The sequence below is a fragment of the Dermacentor albipictus genome, chromosome 1, assembly GCF_038994185.2.
Source record: "Dermacentor albipictus isolate Rhodes 1998 colony chromosome 1, USDA_Dalb.pri_finalv2, whole genome shotgun sequence".
Taxonomy (NCBI): domain Eukaryota; kingdom Metazoa; phylum Arthropoda; class Arachnida; order Ixodida; family Ixodidae; genus Dermacentor; species Dermacentor albipictus.
In genome coordinates, this window is record NC_091821.1 from 146307810 (window position 1) to 146322479 (window position 14670).

General features: G+C 45.9%; 1 protein-coding gene across 3 annotated transcripts in view; it reads left to right on the forward strand.

Moving 5' to 3' along the window:
- The first annotated feature begins 8615 nt into the window (after positions 1-8615).
- Uev1A (Ubiquitin-conjugating enzyme variant 1A) overlaps positions 8616-14670 on the forward strand; it is a 50531-nt gene continuing 44476 nt past the window's right edge. The window contains exon 1 of one of the 3 annotated variants that reach the window (XM_065443119.1): positions 8616-8774. In XM_065443119.1, coding sequence (XP_065299191.1) covers positions 8750-8774 — 25 coding nt within the window. In that variant the 5' untranslated portion in view covers positions 8616-8749. Of the gene's footprint in view, positions 8775-8813; positions 9026-9325; positions 9373-14670 lie in introns of those variants that run through there. The other 2 variants (XM_065443120.2, XM_065443118.2) reach the window with 2 other exon arrangements.

The window sequence follows — 14670 nt, forward strand, 5'->3', positions numbered from 1 at the left end:
GTTGGTGTAAGTTCATTTCTCGTTTATTTAAAACAAGAATGCATTCAAGCATTAGACCAATGTAATATATATAATGGTCCGGTGCTTGAATGTGTCCCGGCCACTATTGTTGCTTCAAGGCATGTGTATATCTGGAATATCCCCGGGAAGACACACACACACACACACACACACACACACACACACATATATATATGTATGTATGTATGAATAAATATATATATATATGAATATATATATTTATATATACATATATATATATATATATATATATATCCTGAACGTCCCCTGAATGTCCATGCTGGATGTCCGCGTCGGACGTACTACGGATGCCAAAGCGATTACCTTTGGATTTCCCAGGGACGTCCCTCGGACGTACGTCGGACATTCATGGATATCCCACGGACATCCCGAATATCCAGAAAGGACGTCCGTCGGACGTCGCCCGGATATCCGTGGTTACTTGGGACTCTTTCCCGTTCACGAGGAGGTCTCGCATGTAAGGCTCGAGAAGCTTCATTGTCTCGTCAGTGCTGCATAATGACAAAAACACGACTTTTGTTTTTGTTTCCGGACACTGCGCCGAAAAGTGACCCGGCTTCTGGCACGTATAACACACGCGCGCTTGCCTCGTCTCGAACCGCTTTCTGCGTTTGGCTTCGGTTGCCGCCGTCTCCTTAGGTTCGGTCGGACTGCTTTCACTCGCATCCGCACTACTTGTGTTCCCCCTTGCTCTCATGGGTGTGAACTTCGGCCTCTCAAACTTGGAGCCAAATTCACCCTTTTGACCGTCCTTATAGCTCCTCGAGCCCGACGCGTCACAAACTCTTCGGCTAGCTCAGCGGCTCTAGCCACCGTACTAACGTCTGGCCTATCCAAGACCCAGTACCGCACGTTCTCAGGTAACCGACTATAAAACTGTTCTAGCCCGAAACACTGCAGAACTTTCTCGTGGTCACCAAACGCTCTCTTCTTTGAGCCACTCCTGCATGTTTGACATAAGCCTGTAGGCAAACTCTGTATATGACTCACTTTTGCCTTTCTCATTTTCCCGAAACTTCCGGCGGAACGCCTCCGCTGACAGCCTGTACTTTTTTAGCAGACTCGATTTCACCTTGTCGAAATCCTCTGCCTCTTCTCTATTCAAGCGAGCGACTACGTCAGCCGCCTCGCCGGGTAACAAAGTGAGCAAGCGCTGTGGCCACGTTTCCCGAGAGAACCCCTGCATCTCGCACGTTCGCTCAAAGTTAACCAGGAACAAACCAATGTCCTCTCCAAGCTTAAACGGCCGCATCAGGTCAGTCATTATGAACAATACTCGTTCTCCTGCACCGTGTGCCTGACTTCCATTACGAGCGCGTTCCATCTCTATCTCGAGACGCTTCATTTCCAAAGCGTGTTGACGGTCGCGCTCTTGTCTTATTGTCGTCTCCCTCTCCTCAATGGTCTCAAGGCATTCCAACAGCTCGTCATCCTCAGCTTCTAACTCATGAATAGCCCTTAGCAGTTCTGGTTTTCTGAGTTTGTCTGAAACATCCAGACCCAACTCTCTTGCAAGCTCCAGCAATTTCGGTTTGCGCAACGACTTCAAAACCATGGCTGCTCTGAATGCTGCTTTCTCTACTGCCTACTATTGTCTTGCCGCAAACTAAACCGGCAGCAACGACAACCACAATTACCAGCTCTCTTTCTGACACTAACAAAAGCCTGGCAAAACTCAGAAGAAAAAAGTCCCGCTCTCACCAAACCTCGCAGCCAAGAATTCAGCGCAGTCGTTCCGCTGCAAGCAACCAGTCATCACACAGGGCTCGTTGCACTGCTACCAGATGGTCGTTGTGCTGCTCAGCATACAGTCAACCGCATATCTTCGCTGCTGGCCTCCGTTGTCGCGATCTCACCGCTGGCAGACAGTTGTTGTAATTTCAGCGCTGACACCCGTTGTTGCAACTGGGTCGCAAGCCCCAAGGGTAGCGTTGGCCTGGCGGCCTGGGGCACAACTGGAAGCATCCGAAGGTCCTGGCAAAGCATGAGTCGACTGCTAACAGAACAACTTGTTTATTCTAGCATCGCAAAAGAGCGGCCGGTCAGGTCGACCGAAGTGGAGAGACGGGAGAGCACGCTTCCCGACGGAAGAATTCGGAGCCTCTCTCCTGGCGTCCGGGGGCAGCTGCTTTTATACTCTCGGAGTTGAGGGCAAGAGGGAACGTCACGGGACGAGACCACGTGACAGCGGGGCACGGACACGCTGAGAGACATGTTGAGACGAGTGTAGTGACGCATCCGCCGAGCCGGCGCCGGTCAGACCTCCTCGCTTCACACTTGGGGAGCTCCTCTCCCCGGCTGCCGCGCTTTGACAAGCGTGGGCACACACACACACACGCACACACGAAGACACGTGGCATTGAAACATGCCTGGACGCGCTTGGCGGAGAGGCGTTGCGGCGGCGCTGAACGGGCCAAAATGTCCGCCGCTTTGAACGAAGCCCCGGCGTCCGTTGCATCCGCGCCGGCTATACCGCGCGTCGTAGGCGAAACGTAACCACGTATACTAGATATGAAATACTTCATGTCCCCGATCATAAATGATTATCGTGTAGAGACCTCTTGCATGAAGTCCACATTCTGTGAATTTGACAAAACTCTCTGAAGAATTGAAAAGTCTTAATGTAGGGTTTTTCAATAAGGGCCGGTCGATGTTGAAATGGAATAAAACAAGCTGTGTGTAAGGTATTAACGAAATTCTTTTTTTATTTGAACGGCCCATGTATGCTGTATGTATGGAATATAACATGGTTCAAATGTCCGCCGCGGCTTCTCATGGTGGCACGGATACGAGTGGTCCAATTTTCAATGACTCTGCCGTATAGATCCAGCTGAATTTGAGCGATGGCCTGGGTTATGCTGACTTTAAGGGCATCGGTCAATTGCGGCTTATTGGTATAGACCTGCGACTTCATCGTTCTCTCATCCCCCCGTCAGCAGCGAGACTGACTGGACAGCCTGGTTCAGTTGCGGGGACGTCGACCGACAACTTGAACTAGTGGACTGGGCGGAAAAGGCCAAGCAGGCCCAGGGCCTTACTTGAGCCCAAACCCTCAGCCACGTCCCTCTTTACCCTTCCCCCTTTCAATAAAGTTTATCACCACCACCACCAGAAAACCCCACAAGAAAAAGTCTAGTGGGGTCAAATCGCACGATCTTGGTGGCCAATTCACGTCGCCTCTGCGAAAGATAACCATACCCTCAAATCTTTCATGCAGAATGTCCATCTTGGCATCCGCTGTGTGGCACGTAGCGTCGTCCTCCTGGAACCACATGTCGTCTACGTCCATATCGTTCAATTTGGACCCAAAGAACTCGGTTATCAACGTTGTGTAGTGCTCGCTGTTCACGGTGATGGCCTCATCAACGTGATTTTTTAAAAAAATACGCACCAATGATGTCGCTGGCCCGAAATCCGCACCAAACAATTTGTGGATGTATTGCCAACCCACCTCGTGTGGGTTGGCGTCGTCCCATATGCGGCAATTGTGCTTGTTAACATAGCCATTCATCCAAAAATGTGCCTCATCGCTAAAGATGTTTTTTCAGCTAAAATTGGGGTGCTCTTCCAAACGCTTCGAAGCCCAGTCAGCGAACGAACGCCGTTGTCTGTGGTCATTAATTTTGAGCTCCTGGGTCAGTTGGATCTTGTTCGGGTGTAGGCCCAAGTGCCAACGCAAAATACGTCAAGTTGAAGTCTGCAAAAGGCCGAGTTGTGCACAGCGAGGAAGTGACTGCTTTAGGTTCTCCTGCACACTTTCACGGACCGCGGTGATGTTCTCTGCCGATCTGGCGTTCCTGTGACATACAGGTGTTGGCTGATTGTTTGCCGAACCGGTCGTCTTCAGAGAGTCAACTTTGAAGGGCCACCACGTCTGCCATAAAATGGGCTCAACGTGCGCAACGTTTGCACTAAAGAACAGTCATTTTGATTAATAAAGTTTTATCATTTGGACGTGCGGCCGAATCGTCTAACTTGCCATGGTGATTTGGCATCAATGACTGAATAAAAAACAACGGATTAGACAGACGCCACCAAAACATGGCCACCACAGGTTGTCATCATCGAATCACCCCAATTGAAAAACCCGTTATGTTTTCCATTTGTATGCATCATCATCATCATCCTGCAGTGGTACTGTTATAGAGGCTAGAAGGTTCCTTTGTAGCTTCTACAGTACAGTGTACTAGAATAGGGCAGTGTGTTCAGATGGCGGAACGCGCCACGCACTGCTTTGACGCCGGGAGCGTAGACAGGTCCCGGAGGTATGCGGCGGCGCTGCAGTCGCACGGGCTGTACGGACGCGTTCTCCGTGTGTTGCGGCCGGTTGCAGCGTGCTTGCTCTGAAGGACTCTGAAGGAATTCCTCGAGTTTCTGTCTCGTTGGGAGTCACATGCAAAATGTCTTTGCGGCTTCTTGAGCCAGTCGACGGCAGATGGGCTCCGTGGGACATTGTGCAGCACTTTGGCTGTATTAGAATACTTGGAAGGAGAGGGTTTTAAACACCTATTGACATTTAGACTAAGTCAATATAAGTTGGAAAACTTCTTGTGAGGTAGTCGTACGGATCTAACGATCACCCGACGCCGTCTCAGTTTTTTATTGTTGTGAATTGCCTCTCTTTTCATAACTTGGCGAAGGCAATGCAAACAGGGAACACAGAGGTCAGTAAAGATTAAATTTGGTATCGCTACTTCACTCACCTGTTAATTCTGACAAGAAAGGGGACGTTGCGTCACTTGATGAAGCTGGAAATCTGACGCTGGCAGAGCGAAGGCTAAACAGTACTCCGACAGAGCACCGGGCTTATGTGGAGGAAAGGAGCAATGACCGCCTCATCCATTATATATGGCAAGCTATGTCGTGCAGAAATTTTTTACTCGCAACAAATGTGAGGACTGCCGCTCTCTTCTTTTGCAGAACTCTAGTGTCAGTAGCAGAGTCTCAAAATTCACGAAACTTGTGACAGGGGAGGATTGCTGTAACCCTCCAAGTTTGAAACTTGAGTGAGTATATTTACAACCTTCTTCAGCAAAGAGGAGCTTTGCAGCTACAGAATAGTTGATGTCATGATTCTAGTGAAAGCTTTAAATTTGGCTATGCCGTAGGCTGCAAATTACATGCTGATGATTTCACATCAGCAGTTGTGCGTTTTTATGTCCTAACAATTAAGGCTGCACTTTTACGTTAAAGGTCTTAATCAGTGAAGATGGATGGATGGAATAACTGAATTTAATGAAAGGTCCTGCGAGCTACGGGACGCAAGGTCCCATAGAGCGGGCTACTCCCACGTTGGGACCGGGAGTTGTTACTCCCTGGCCGCATCGTGGGCTCGCTGGACGGCCCAGAGCTGCTCCGCCAGGTCCGTGCTGCGTAATGCTTCTTGTAGCCTGGCGGAGTCTTGATCCTTGTTTGCGTGGGTCCGACAACACGGCCAGAGCAAGTGATGTACGTCTAGTGTGTTATGGCAATTTTCGCAATATGATGTTTTGTATAGGTCAGGCATGTAGTGATGTAGTCTGTTCTGCGTGGGTCCTGCGTGAAGAGAAGCACGAGGAAAAAGGAAATTGCACTTTAAAGTTAGCTATACTGTTCTTAGCAGGCTGGTGCAACATATGTATGCTGACCCTTCTTTGCCTTTTTTATCTGAATGCACAACTTTTTCTGGTGCATTCAAAAAGCTAATTTTGTGAATATAATTAAGAAATGAATTAAGGAATTCATTTGCGCATATTAATTCGCTCTGGGTCTCCATTTGCATGGGATGGAATGTACTCGCACTGTTTTTCTGTGTTTTGGCATACTATGTGTAGTTTTGCAGAGATCCCTTTTACTTGGCGTCTTTCCTACCTGCTTTATTCGTTTCATAGAACTGCAGCATGTCGTTGTGTCTCATACTCGCACATGAGCCTGACGTTCCGGAGCACTTCATGATGTAAATAAAAATTCACAAATAAACTGTGCAAATGTAGTTGCGAAACAGAATGAAAGAACGAGGGACAAATGTTTATCGCGAAAGAAAATAAATACCAAGCAGGAAAGCTCTTTGGCTTTGGGCTATGTACGGGCATATTGTTTTGCCTTCTTTCCTACAACAGCGGCTGACGAACTAAGCGCTGCACGTTGGGTCGCGGATGCCGCGGCCGCTTTTTTATGAATGCGAACCGCAAAAGAAAATGTGTGCACCTGGAATCCGATTTGGTTTAAACAAATTCGATGTCCTTTAATACGGCGTTATTTCCAGCCGAGTTTTCCATACGAATAATTTCTGCTTACGTGGCACCGTGGCTCAAAACAAATTTAACGGCTTTATGCTACTACTTCGGTGTCTGTAAAACCTTTGCTGTCAAGTTAACAAACCCCTCTAATGCACTCTAAGAACAGTTTACACCCTTTGGCTTGCCCCTTCTGCCACACAAAAATAATCGTCATCTGCCTTGATGCGTTTCCTTTCTTTATCGCTGCGAGCCCGGAACTTTCCAGTAACGAACGGCACGCGCATTATCAGCATAAAACAGTTTACACCCTTTGGAGTGCCTCTTCTGATAACGCGCGTGCCGTTCGTCACTGGAAAGTTCCGGGCTTGCAGCGATAAAGAAAGGAAACGCATCAAGGCAGATGACGATTATTTTTGTGTGGCAGAAGGGGCAAGCCAAAGGGTGTAAACTGTTCTTAGAGTGTGGGCGTTGAGATGCGCTAGGAGTGCACATATAATCCATCTATTATATTAAGTGAGTTTCGGAGATGCATCTTAACATCCGCCAAGCATTTGCACGTCTACGTCTATTTGACTGCGGCAGAAAATTATTATCAAAATATCAACATGCAGCGCTGGCGCTGCGCCGTCCGTTACGTACAGCCCATTATAGTTACTGTAGGTAGCATATACCTTTGGTAGCATATACAGTCACTCTACAGGATGGATGGATGGATGTTATGAGCGTCCCCTTTGGAATGGGGCGGTGGGTTGCGCCACCAAGCTCTTGCTATTATAGCACCTAATGTCCTACCTAGGTTAAACAATGAAAAAAAAAACTATGAACTACTACGCCCAAATTTTCTGATCCCCTATTGCGATCTGTGCTTTTGTACGTCTCCGTCTTTTGTCGTTTCCCTACTTTTCTTCCAACAATCCTCCATTCGCCTCTTACTAATGCCTATTACGGACATGTTTGCTTTACCACTGCTCCCGCTGAACCCAAGGGCTTCAAGGAGGCTAGTGGTGCCTAAATCGACCGCTGGGTAGACGTCTTTACATTCTAATAAAACATGCTCCGTCGTTTCCCTAGCTTTACCGCAGCAAGCCCATTAAAGCCCCTTAAACTTCGTAAAGTACCGCCACGCTTTGAAGAATGCCGCCTCCTCCTCGCGCGCTCTGGCCAAGGCCGACGCCACGTCGTTATTGGCCTAATAGCATCACGTGGGCCCTCGCGCCGTCCATCAGCGCCATTTTTGCTCGAGAAGCGTCTACGGAGTGGCGAGGAGCGCATGTTGGCGCCGTTGCTACGCTCGAGCAGTGTAGGCGGCGCCACGATCGAGGAGGGAGCGTGAATGAGCAGAGAAACGAGGAATGAAGGCGGAGGAGGAGAGTGTCACTACTTTACGAAGTTTAAGGGTTTTTTTATCCGTCGTTGTACCAGATCACCAGATTGCCCGGTTGAAACACGAGAGGAAGGCTCTACTACGGGAGTCCATTCCTAGCACCCTTCCTCCCATTCCCACTCGCCTTCCCAGAACAGCCCAGGTTCTCATCCACAAAGCAAGAGCTAAGGCATCTATTACACCGGATGTTGTAAACAAGTGGAGAAGAACACAAGTGGAATGTCCCAACTGCCCTGGGATCAACGTCGATCTTAAACATCTGATCTGGCCCTGTCCTGCCACAGCCACCCTGAGGGATAAGCACGCCCGACCTCTAAAGGTGGCATCGTACGAAGACTAGGTCGCACCGCAAGCAGATGCTACCAGAAGAATTAACGTTTTGCTGTCCTTTGCGAAGGTGGCAGGCATCCTTCCTTTCACCTGATGCCTTACCCCTAACTTAGGCCACGAGCCATCCTTTCTAATAAAAGTTTCAAAAGACAGTAGCAGTGGTTATAAAATAGGCTGCTGCTGATGATGATGGCGAAAACATAGCCGCCACAGGTTGCCAACATTGACCAGTCCCAATTGAAAAACCCGTTGCGTGTTGCATTTGTATACATTTTATGATTCTGAAGATGCAAGAAATGCGGGGAAAATAAAATTCGAATGAACGGAGCTAACGGTGTCCAGAAGAGATACTGTTGACCCGTCCCACCGCTTTATTTGCGTTGATCTTGCAGAATGGTTTACCCATTACCCTGAGCCAATTGCCCCGAGTAGAGTGCTCTAAGGGACAACCAACCAACTTATGGAGAAGAAAGTTGGCACATGCTTTTAGGCATTCTACACGCGTCTGTTGCATTAAAACAGTGTGCTCGGAATCTTCACTGCGATGAAGCAAAGAGCTAATAAGCAGTTATGATAGCATTTAGAGATAATCGTCCTTTATTCTGCTATATAAGTGTACAGCGAGTTCCAGCGTTCCAACAGATTTCAGTCCTGCTGTTTCGGCTAAACCGCTGAGCAGCCGCGCCTGAGCTGAGTCAGCTGAGTTTTGAAGCTGTGTAGTACTTGCGAACTCGTCCAGTGTGGCAACATTGTCCTAATTGTTCTACGCTCAAGATGGCGGCATCCACCTGCGCTGCGGGTAATGGATATAATTTTTAATGACAATTTCCACGCATTTCACAACAACCTATAACGAGGTCTATCCTGACGGCCGTTGTGAATGCTTTGTCGCTTGTTTGAGGCTGACTTTACTTTTGTGAACTGCGATAGAGAGCAGTTTCCGGTGTGATACCAAACCTCGATCTGGTCGGCCATTTTTTTTTGTACTGTGACGTACGAAAGTTTTCGGAAATAATACGTGTTGTGTGACCATGTCCGACAAGCTAGAACGTAAGTGTCATGTAATTGTACGTTGAGTGATATGTATCTGAAGCCGTTTGCTTGCTAGTGCAATAGTACTTCGTTAGGGTTCAGCTGAAGGGGCGCCGAGCGAGCGAGTTGCGCGATACGCTTTAGCCGGTCTTGACACCTCTGTCATCTGTTGTGCGTCACTGCGTTATTTAATTTAAAGCGCAGTTGTCATGATCGGAAATTTTCTTTTACGCGAGCAACAAAGTGATATTGCAGCTCTCGGGGTCATATTTGGAATTTTTTGAGGTGTCTGAACGCTCCTGTATAAGGTTTTAACATCGCATTCGAGCGTGCATGAAATTCACAGTCGTCTTATGTGCCTTCAGGTAATGTGCATTAGCGAGTGTATTTGATGGTTTTGTAGTTGTATTGCGCGGAGAATGGAAGGCTAGTGACCACAGCTTATCTTAATTTTGCTACCAGGTTTATTTTTGCACGCCACGTTGGAATGCGGGCACTATAAAGTCGCCGGAGCGGCGCTTTTACACACAAGCAATTTGATCGTGCGTGCAGTTTTCTTGAATTAAACATTTAGGGCTTCAGCTATCATTGTCACCAGAAAGGATTGCCGTAAAATCTACCTGTACTCTTCATGACTACGGGCTCGGCGATTCGTTGAACGTACCGCGTCTCTTCATGTTTGATGCCCTGTTTAATGTAAAGAATGCCATATTGGCGAATGTTAAAATTTCGAGTACCGCAGCATAGAGAGAAGGGTTCCCATTTGGATTTGTTGCTTACAATGCTGTTGGTTATTATAGATTCTTGGAAATGTGTGAGAATTACCAGTCGACTTCCACTAATTCAAACCATGTAATTTGTTCTAATTTAAAAGCACCGTTCGCTGAGACACTCTTTTCCAAGAAAAGAGGTTAATTTTCTTGTGAAATGATGATTGAATATCAAATAATGGGAGGCCAATAACATGTTAGTGCATCGCTTGAGCTGGACGAGCAAGTAGTTATTTTAAGAATTTACCGTGCGGGAGTTACGTCGTGACCAATGCAAGGGCACCCTGTTATATTTGCATTGGTGAGAACTTGTGCACATTTTAATTTTGGCTCTTTAATATGGCTGGCTTGCTCCTTCAAAATGTTTAGCTTCTCACTCCGACTAGCTCTATTGATTGCAACTGCCACAGCTGGAATGGAAATAGGGCAGTATCTTGTCCTTGGCTTGTTAAGGCAAAGCCGTAATAAGAAAACATCTAAACCCTGCATGTCCATCGCCAACTATGAGCGCATGTAACAATCAAGTGTTGCTTTGTGTAAACAAAGGTGTAATTATATGGAAATTTTGAAGTCGCAATTTAACTCTGGCGATCCCACCAGGGTTGAAGTACTGGAAGTCAGCCATACAGTTGCTTATGTGAGCAGTATGCTATTCAGCTCAAAATGCAGATCAGTAGTATGGAAACACGAGTATGTGTCTATCCATTTGTTTACCTAGATAGTCAATTGGTAGTGCTGTGTCCATTTCTTTCATAAGTTTTTCCGTGCTCTTGCCTGAAGATTGCAATTTTCGAGTTTACAAAAGCTGTGCCCCCAAGCTTTGTTATGGGGCTCTGCAAGCCCCCCCCCCCCTTCCCCCCCTGTTACCGTTTCCTGGATTTTCTGTCTTACCCGCCGTGGTTGCTCAGTGGCTATGGTGTTGGGCTGCTGAGCACGAGGTCGCGGGATCGAATCCCGGCCACGGCGGCCGCATTTCGATGGGGGCGAAATGCGAAAACATTCGTGTGCTTAGATTTAGGTGCACGTTAAAGAACCCCAGGTGGTCGAAATTTCCGGAGTCCTCCACTACGGCATGCCTCATAATCAGAAAGTGGTTTTGGCACGTAAAACCCCAATTATTATTATTATTATTATTATTATTATTATTATTATTATTATTATTATTATTATTATCTGTCTTCTGTAATTATATGCCACATCTGTAGTGTCAGGATGTGAGCAGTTGCTTCAGTGAATATGAAAGTCACCACCAGTGAATTTTTTCTGAATGTATAAGCAAATTATGTTTACAGGCTAGCCAACAAAGGAAGTAAAAAGGCAGCATGGTTGTTCATGACTGGCGAAGTATTGAGTATGAGCAATGTTGATCATATTGCACTCAAGAAGGCAGTGAGTTACACTGTGCACAACAGTAGTGGGTATGTTGGTGATGCACCCAGTGTCATTGTGGCACTACTACTTTTGTTGTTCTTAGCACATTAAAGTATATGCTTTGCTGTCGTCCCTTTGTAGCTGATGTTCTGACTTGTGTTAAGCATTCCTTTCTTCAGCAGTTTTGACAAAATTGAGGCTGAACAGAAACGGCTGTGTTAGAGATGGCATGTTTCAAAGAAAGTAGCTGCATACTTTTGCTCAAACATAATTCTACGAAATTTTGTAAGGTGGATAAAACATAGCTAAACAGATAAGTGATTATCTTAGAACCAGGTTTCTTAAAGCATTTTAATCAGGTGTGTGTGAATGGCGAAACATTATAAATAGACCATCTAAATATTTTGGATATGGATGTGATGCAGATTTTTCTTTTCTCATTACTAAAACACTACAAAATGAAGTTGAGCGGGAATGTTGTGAAGCGAAAGAAAATGTATTCTGTTCATCATTGTGTACTTGGATACTTGCAAGCCCAACTGGGCAGCCGGTTAAAGTTTACTTACGTAAAAATTTTGTGTCCCGCTTTTACGCTATGAAGCCTTCATTCCTCAAGGGTGCCACAAATAATTATTTACGTCACCTTTTGTACAACCAGTTCATACCATGCATTAAGCACAGCACAGCTTTGGACATGAAAAAGGAGACTAGTCATGTCTCCAAAAGCGGCGGTCGCATGGTATCGCAACTTAAAGCCACTTAGCAAATTTTGGTTATATGTTTGAAGTTATTACCTGCCCTTTAGGGAGCGTTGTACCGCAAAAATTTTTCAAATAAGTTCATTAATAGCTAAGATAGAAATATTTCAAGTGCTGCGAACCGATGATTTCGGGAAGTGAGTGTCACCGCCAACACAGATACTCTCTCCACTTGCCCCCCGTCTAGCCTCTGTAAGTGAAATTCCTTCCCAGCGTTCTCCCATACTGGAGCTGGAGAATTGTAAGACATACGTCACGAGCCCCACTTTTTTTTTATTATTGCTTTTTTTTGCTGCGCAGTGTACTTCCGGTGACAGTCTCACACGAGAGCTCTTGCATTTGTCTCGTTTCGTGCAGCGCAAAATTTTGCATGCTGTGCACGTGCATCCCTGACTAGCGGTATAAGTCGGGGCTATGCTAACGCTGAGGCAGGCATCAGAGGATGAAAGAGCATGATCACAGCGCGGGAACAAGGTAGAAAATTACATAGTTTAATTCTCTGTGCGACCTGTGAACAAGCAGACCAAACAGAAGTACATCTCTCTTGCTACGGTATGAAGTAAAACCAAGATGTGCAGACATTTGGTTTATACGTTTTATTTCTCAGAACTTTAATTTGTCTATTAAAGCAACAGATCAAACAAATAACTGCTGTTGCCTTGCATAATTCTCAGTTGCGTGCCACTATGACGTCACAGGACTGTGAATTATGTAGCTGCACTAAAGCTGCATTAAAGAAAAATGAGACATCCACCCACTCGTAGCAGTTGCTACAAAGAAAACCCATACAGGTTCCTCGAAAAAAAAAAAAAAGCCTTGCATTTGAAGAAAAATTCGTCCTGGTCCTGGACTCGAACCCAAGACCACTGCCTTTTTGGGGCAGCCGCTCTACCATCTAAGCTAACGAGGCGGCTAGCAGATGGTAGGGCGAAGTCGTATTTGTCAACAACTCGAAGCAAACGCAAGAGTTTGATGTAATGGTTCTGCTAAAATCCACAAGGTGGAAAGAAGGAATTGAAAGAAAATGAGACATTCACCCAATCGTAGCAATTGCTACAAAGGAAACCCGTATGGGCTCCTGGAAAGAAAAGAACAAATTTTTGTTCAACTGCAAGGCTTCTCTTTCGAGGAACCCATATGGTTTTCCTTTGTAGTAATTGCTACGATTAGGTGGATGTCTCATTTTCCTTTAATTACTTCACTACACCTTGCGGGTTTCCACAGAACTACTACGCAGCTGCACTTGTGCGATTGACATCGCATCCGCCTGAGGAGAAGGGCGCAGGGCATTTAGTTTGAAATTTCAGGTCTTTTTGCGATGTGTAGCGGTGTAATACTTCTCAGGCATGATCGTTAGCTTGCATTGCGTGCACTGTGCTTGTCAGTTCAAAATTACCAGACCTGGTGAGGGGCCCCTTAAGAACCTTCCAGTCAACCCGCTGTTGTGGTTGAAGGCCATACAATGACTGTGTCGGCTAATGCTGCAATATTGGCCCTGTCAATTGTGTGCTTCTCTTAAAAAAAAATTTACTCACTCCTCTTGTTCTGTCAAGTGATTCAATTGAATGGTGTTGGTTTTTGTAGCACGGCAATAGTGTGTGTGTACACGTCAGTGGTATTTGGTACCATGAGACCGTCACAACAGGTTTCAGTGACATAACGAATCCCATAATCTTTTTCTGAAGCTGCGTTGCCCTTGGCACATGCTTCGAACTGGTCTCCTTAAAAGGTAGTATAATTGTGCGCTCTATAATGTAATTACTCGGTCAGCAGCTATCGAATAAAGCAATAAAAACTAGAAAATTTTTCTGTCGGTACTCCTTTAAAGTGAAAGGTCAGCACACTTTGTTTTGGCAGAGGAATATTGGGAATATGACATACAAAACATTACAAAATGCTTATGGTGAATTTGTACGGTTCCATGCCAGATCAGGTTTGAAGTGAATGTAGAGTGTTAAAGCCAAAGCTAAAGTGATATATTAGTGCTTGAGAATGTCTAAGGTTTCAGCATTATCACGAACAGAGCTTTAGTAATCGAGAAATTGAGGTAAATGCAGGATGATTAGAGAATACCGCAGGACATTCAAGTACTGACCTGATGACAAAGGCACTCCTCATTGTAATTCTATCACTATTACTCAACCACTCATAAAAAAGATAATTGCACAGTATTATAAGACTAAAGAAAGTGCTACTTGTTCAGTTCTGTTTGATTTTTAGAAAAACTCATTGATGTTACCCTTGACAGCAATGCGGGCAGTCTCAAGGTGCAGTTTTCCCCACTCTGCGCCACCCTTGCTTTCACATTTCAGTAGTTTTGTTATTGCATAGTGCTGTGCTGGTTTTCCTGGCTTGCGAAAGTCACACAAACTGCATGTAGCAGAGAATGCCATATTCGTGTGATGTGGTATTCCCGAACGGTCCACGCCACTTGACCAAGCGCATCTGCAGTGGAAAATCCAACACCGTGTTTTGGCTCGGTTTCCCCATAGCCGTGCATTTGGGTTTTACTCACCAAGGGACCAATGGCAGTAAAGGGTGGTGATGGCATATGCAATGTGAGCAGCTCCGGGGTGGGCAATTTGAATTGCGCTAAAGGTATGCACACCGTTCAGGCGAAATTTTATCCTAAAATAAGTCTTGGCATAAACAAGCAAGCACTGCGAGATGTCTGGAATGTTATTTTAACATTCCACATTGACTTTGTATTTACCTTTAGTGTCCCTTTAAAGGGGACAAAATGCAAGTGCAACATCATGTGTCT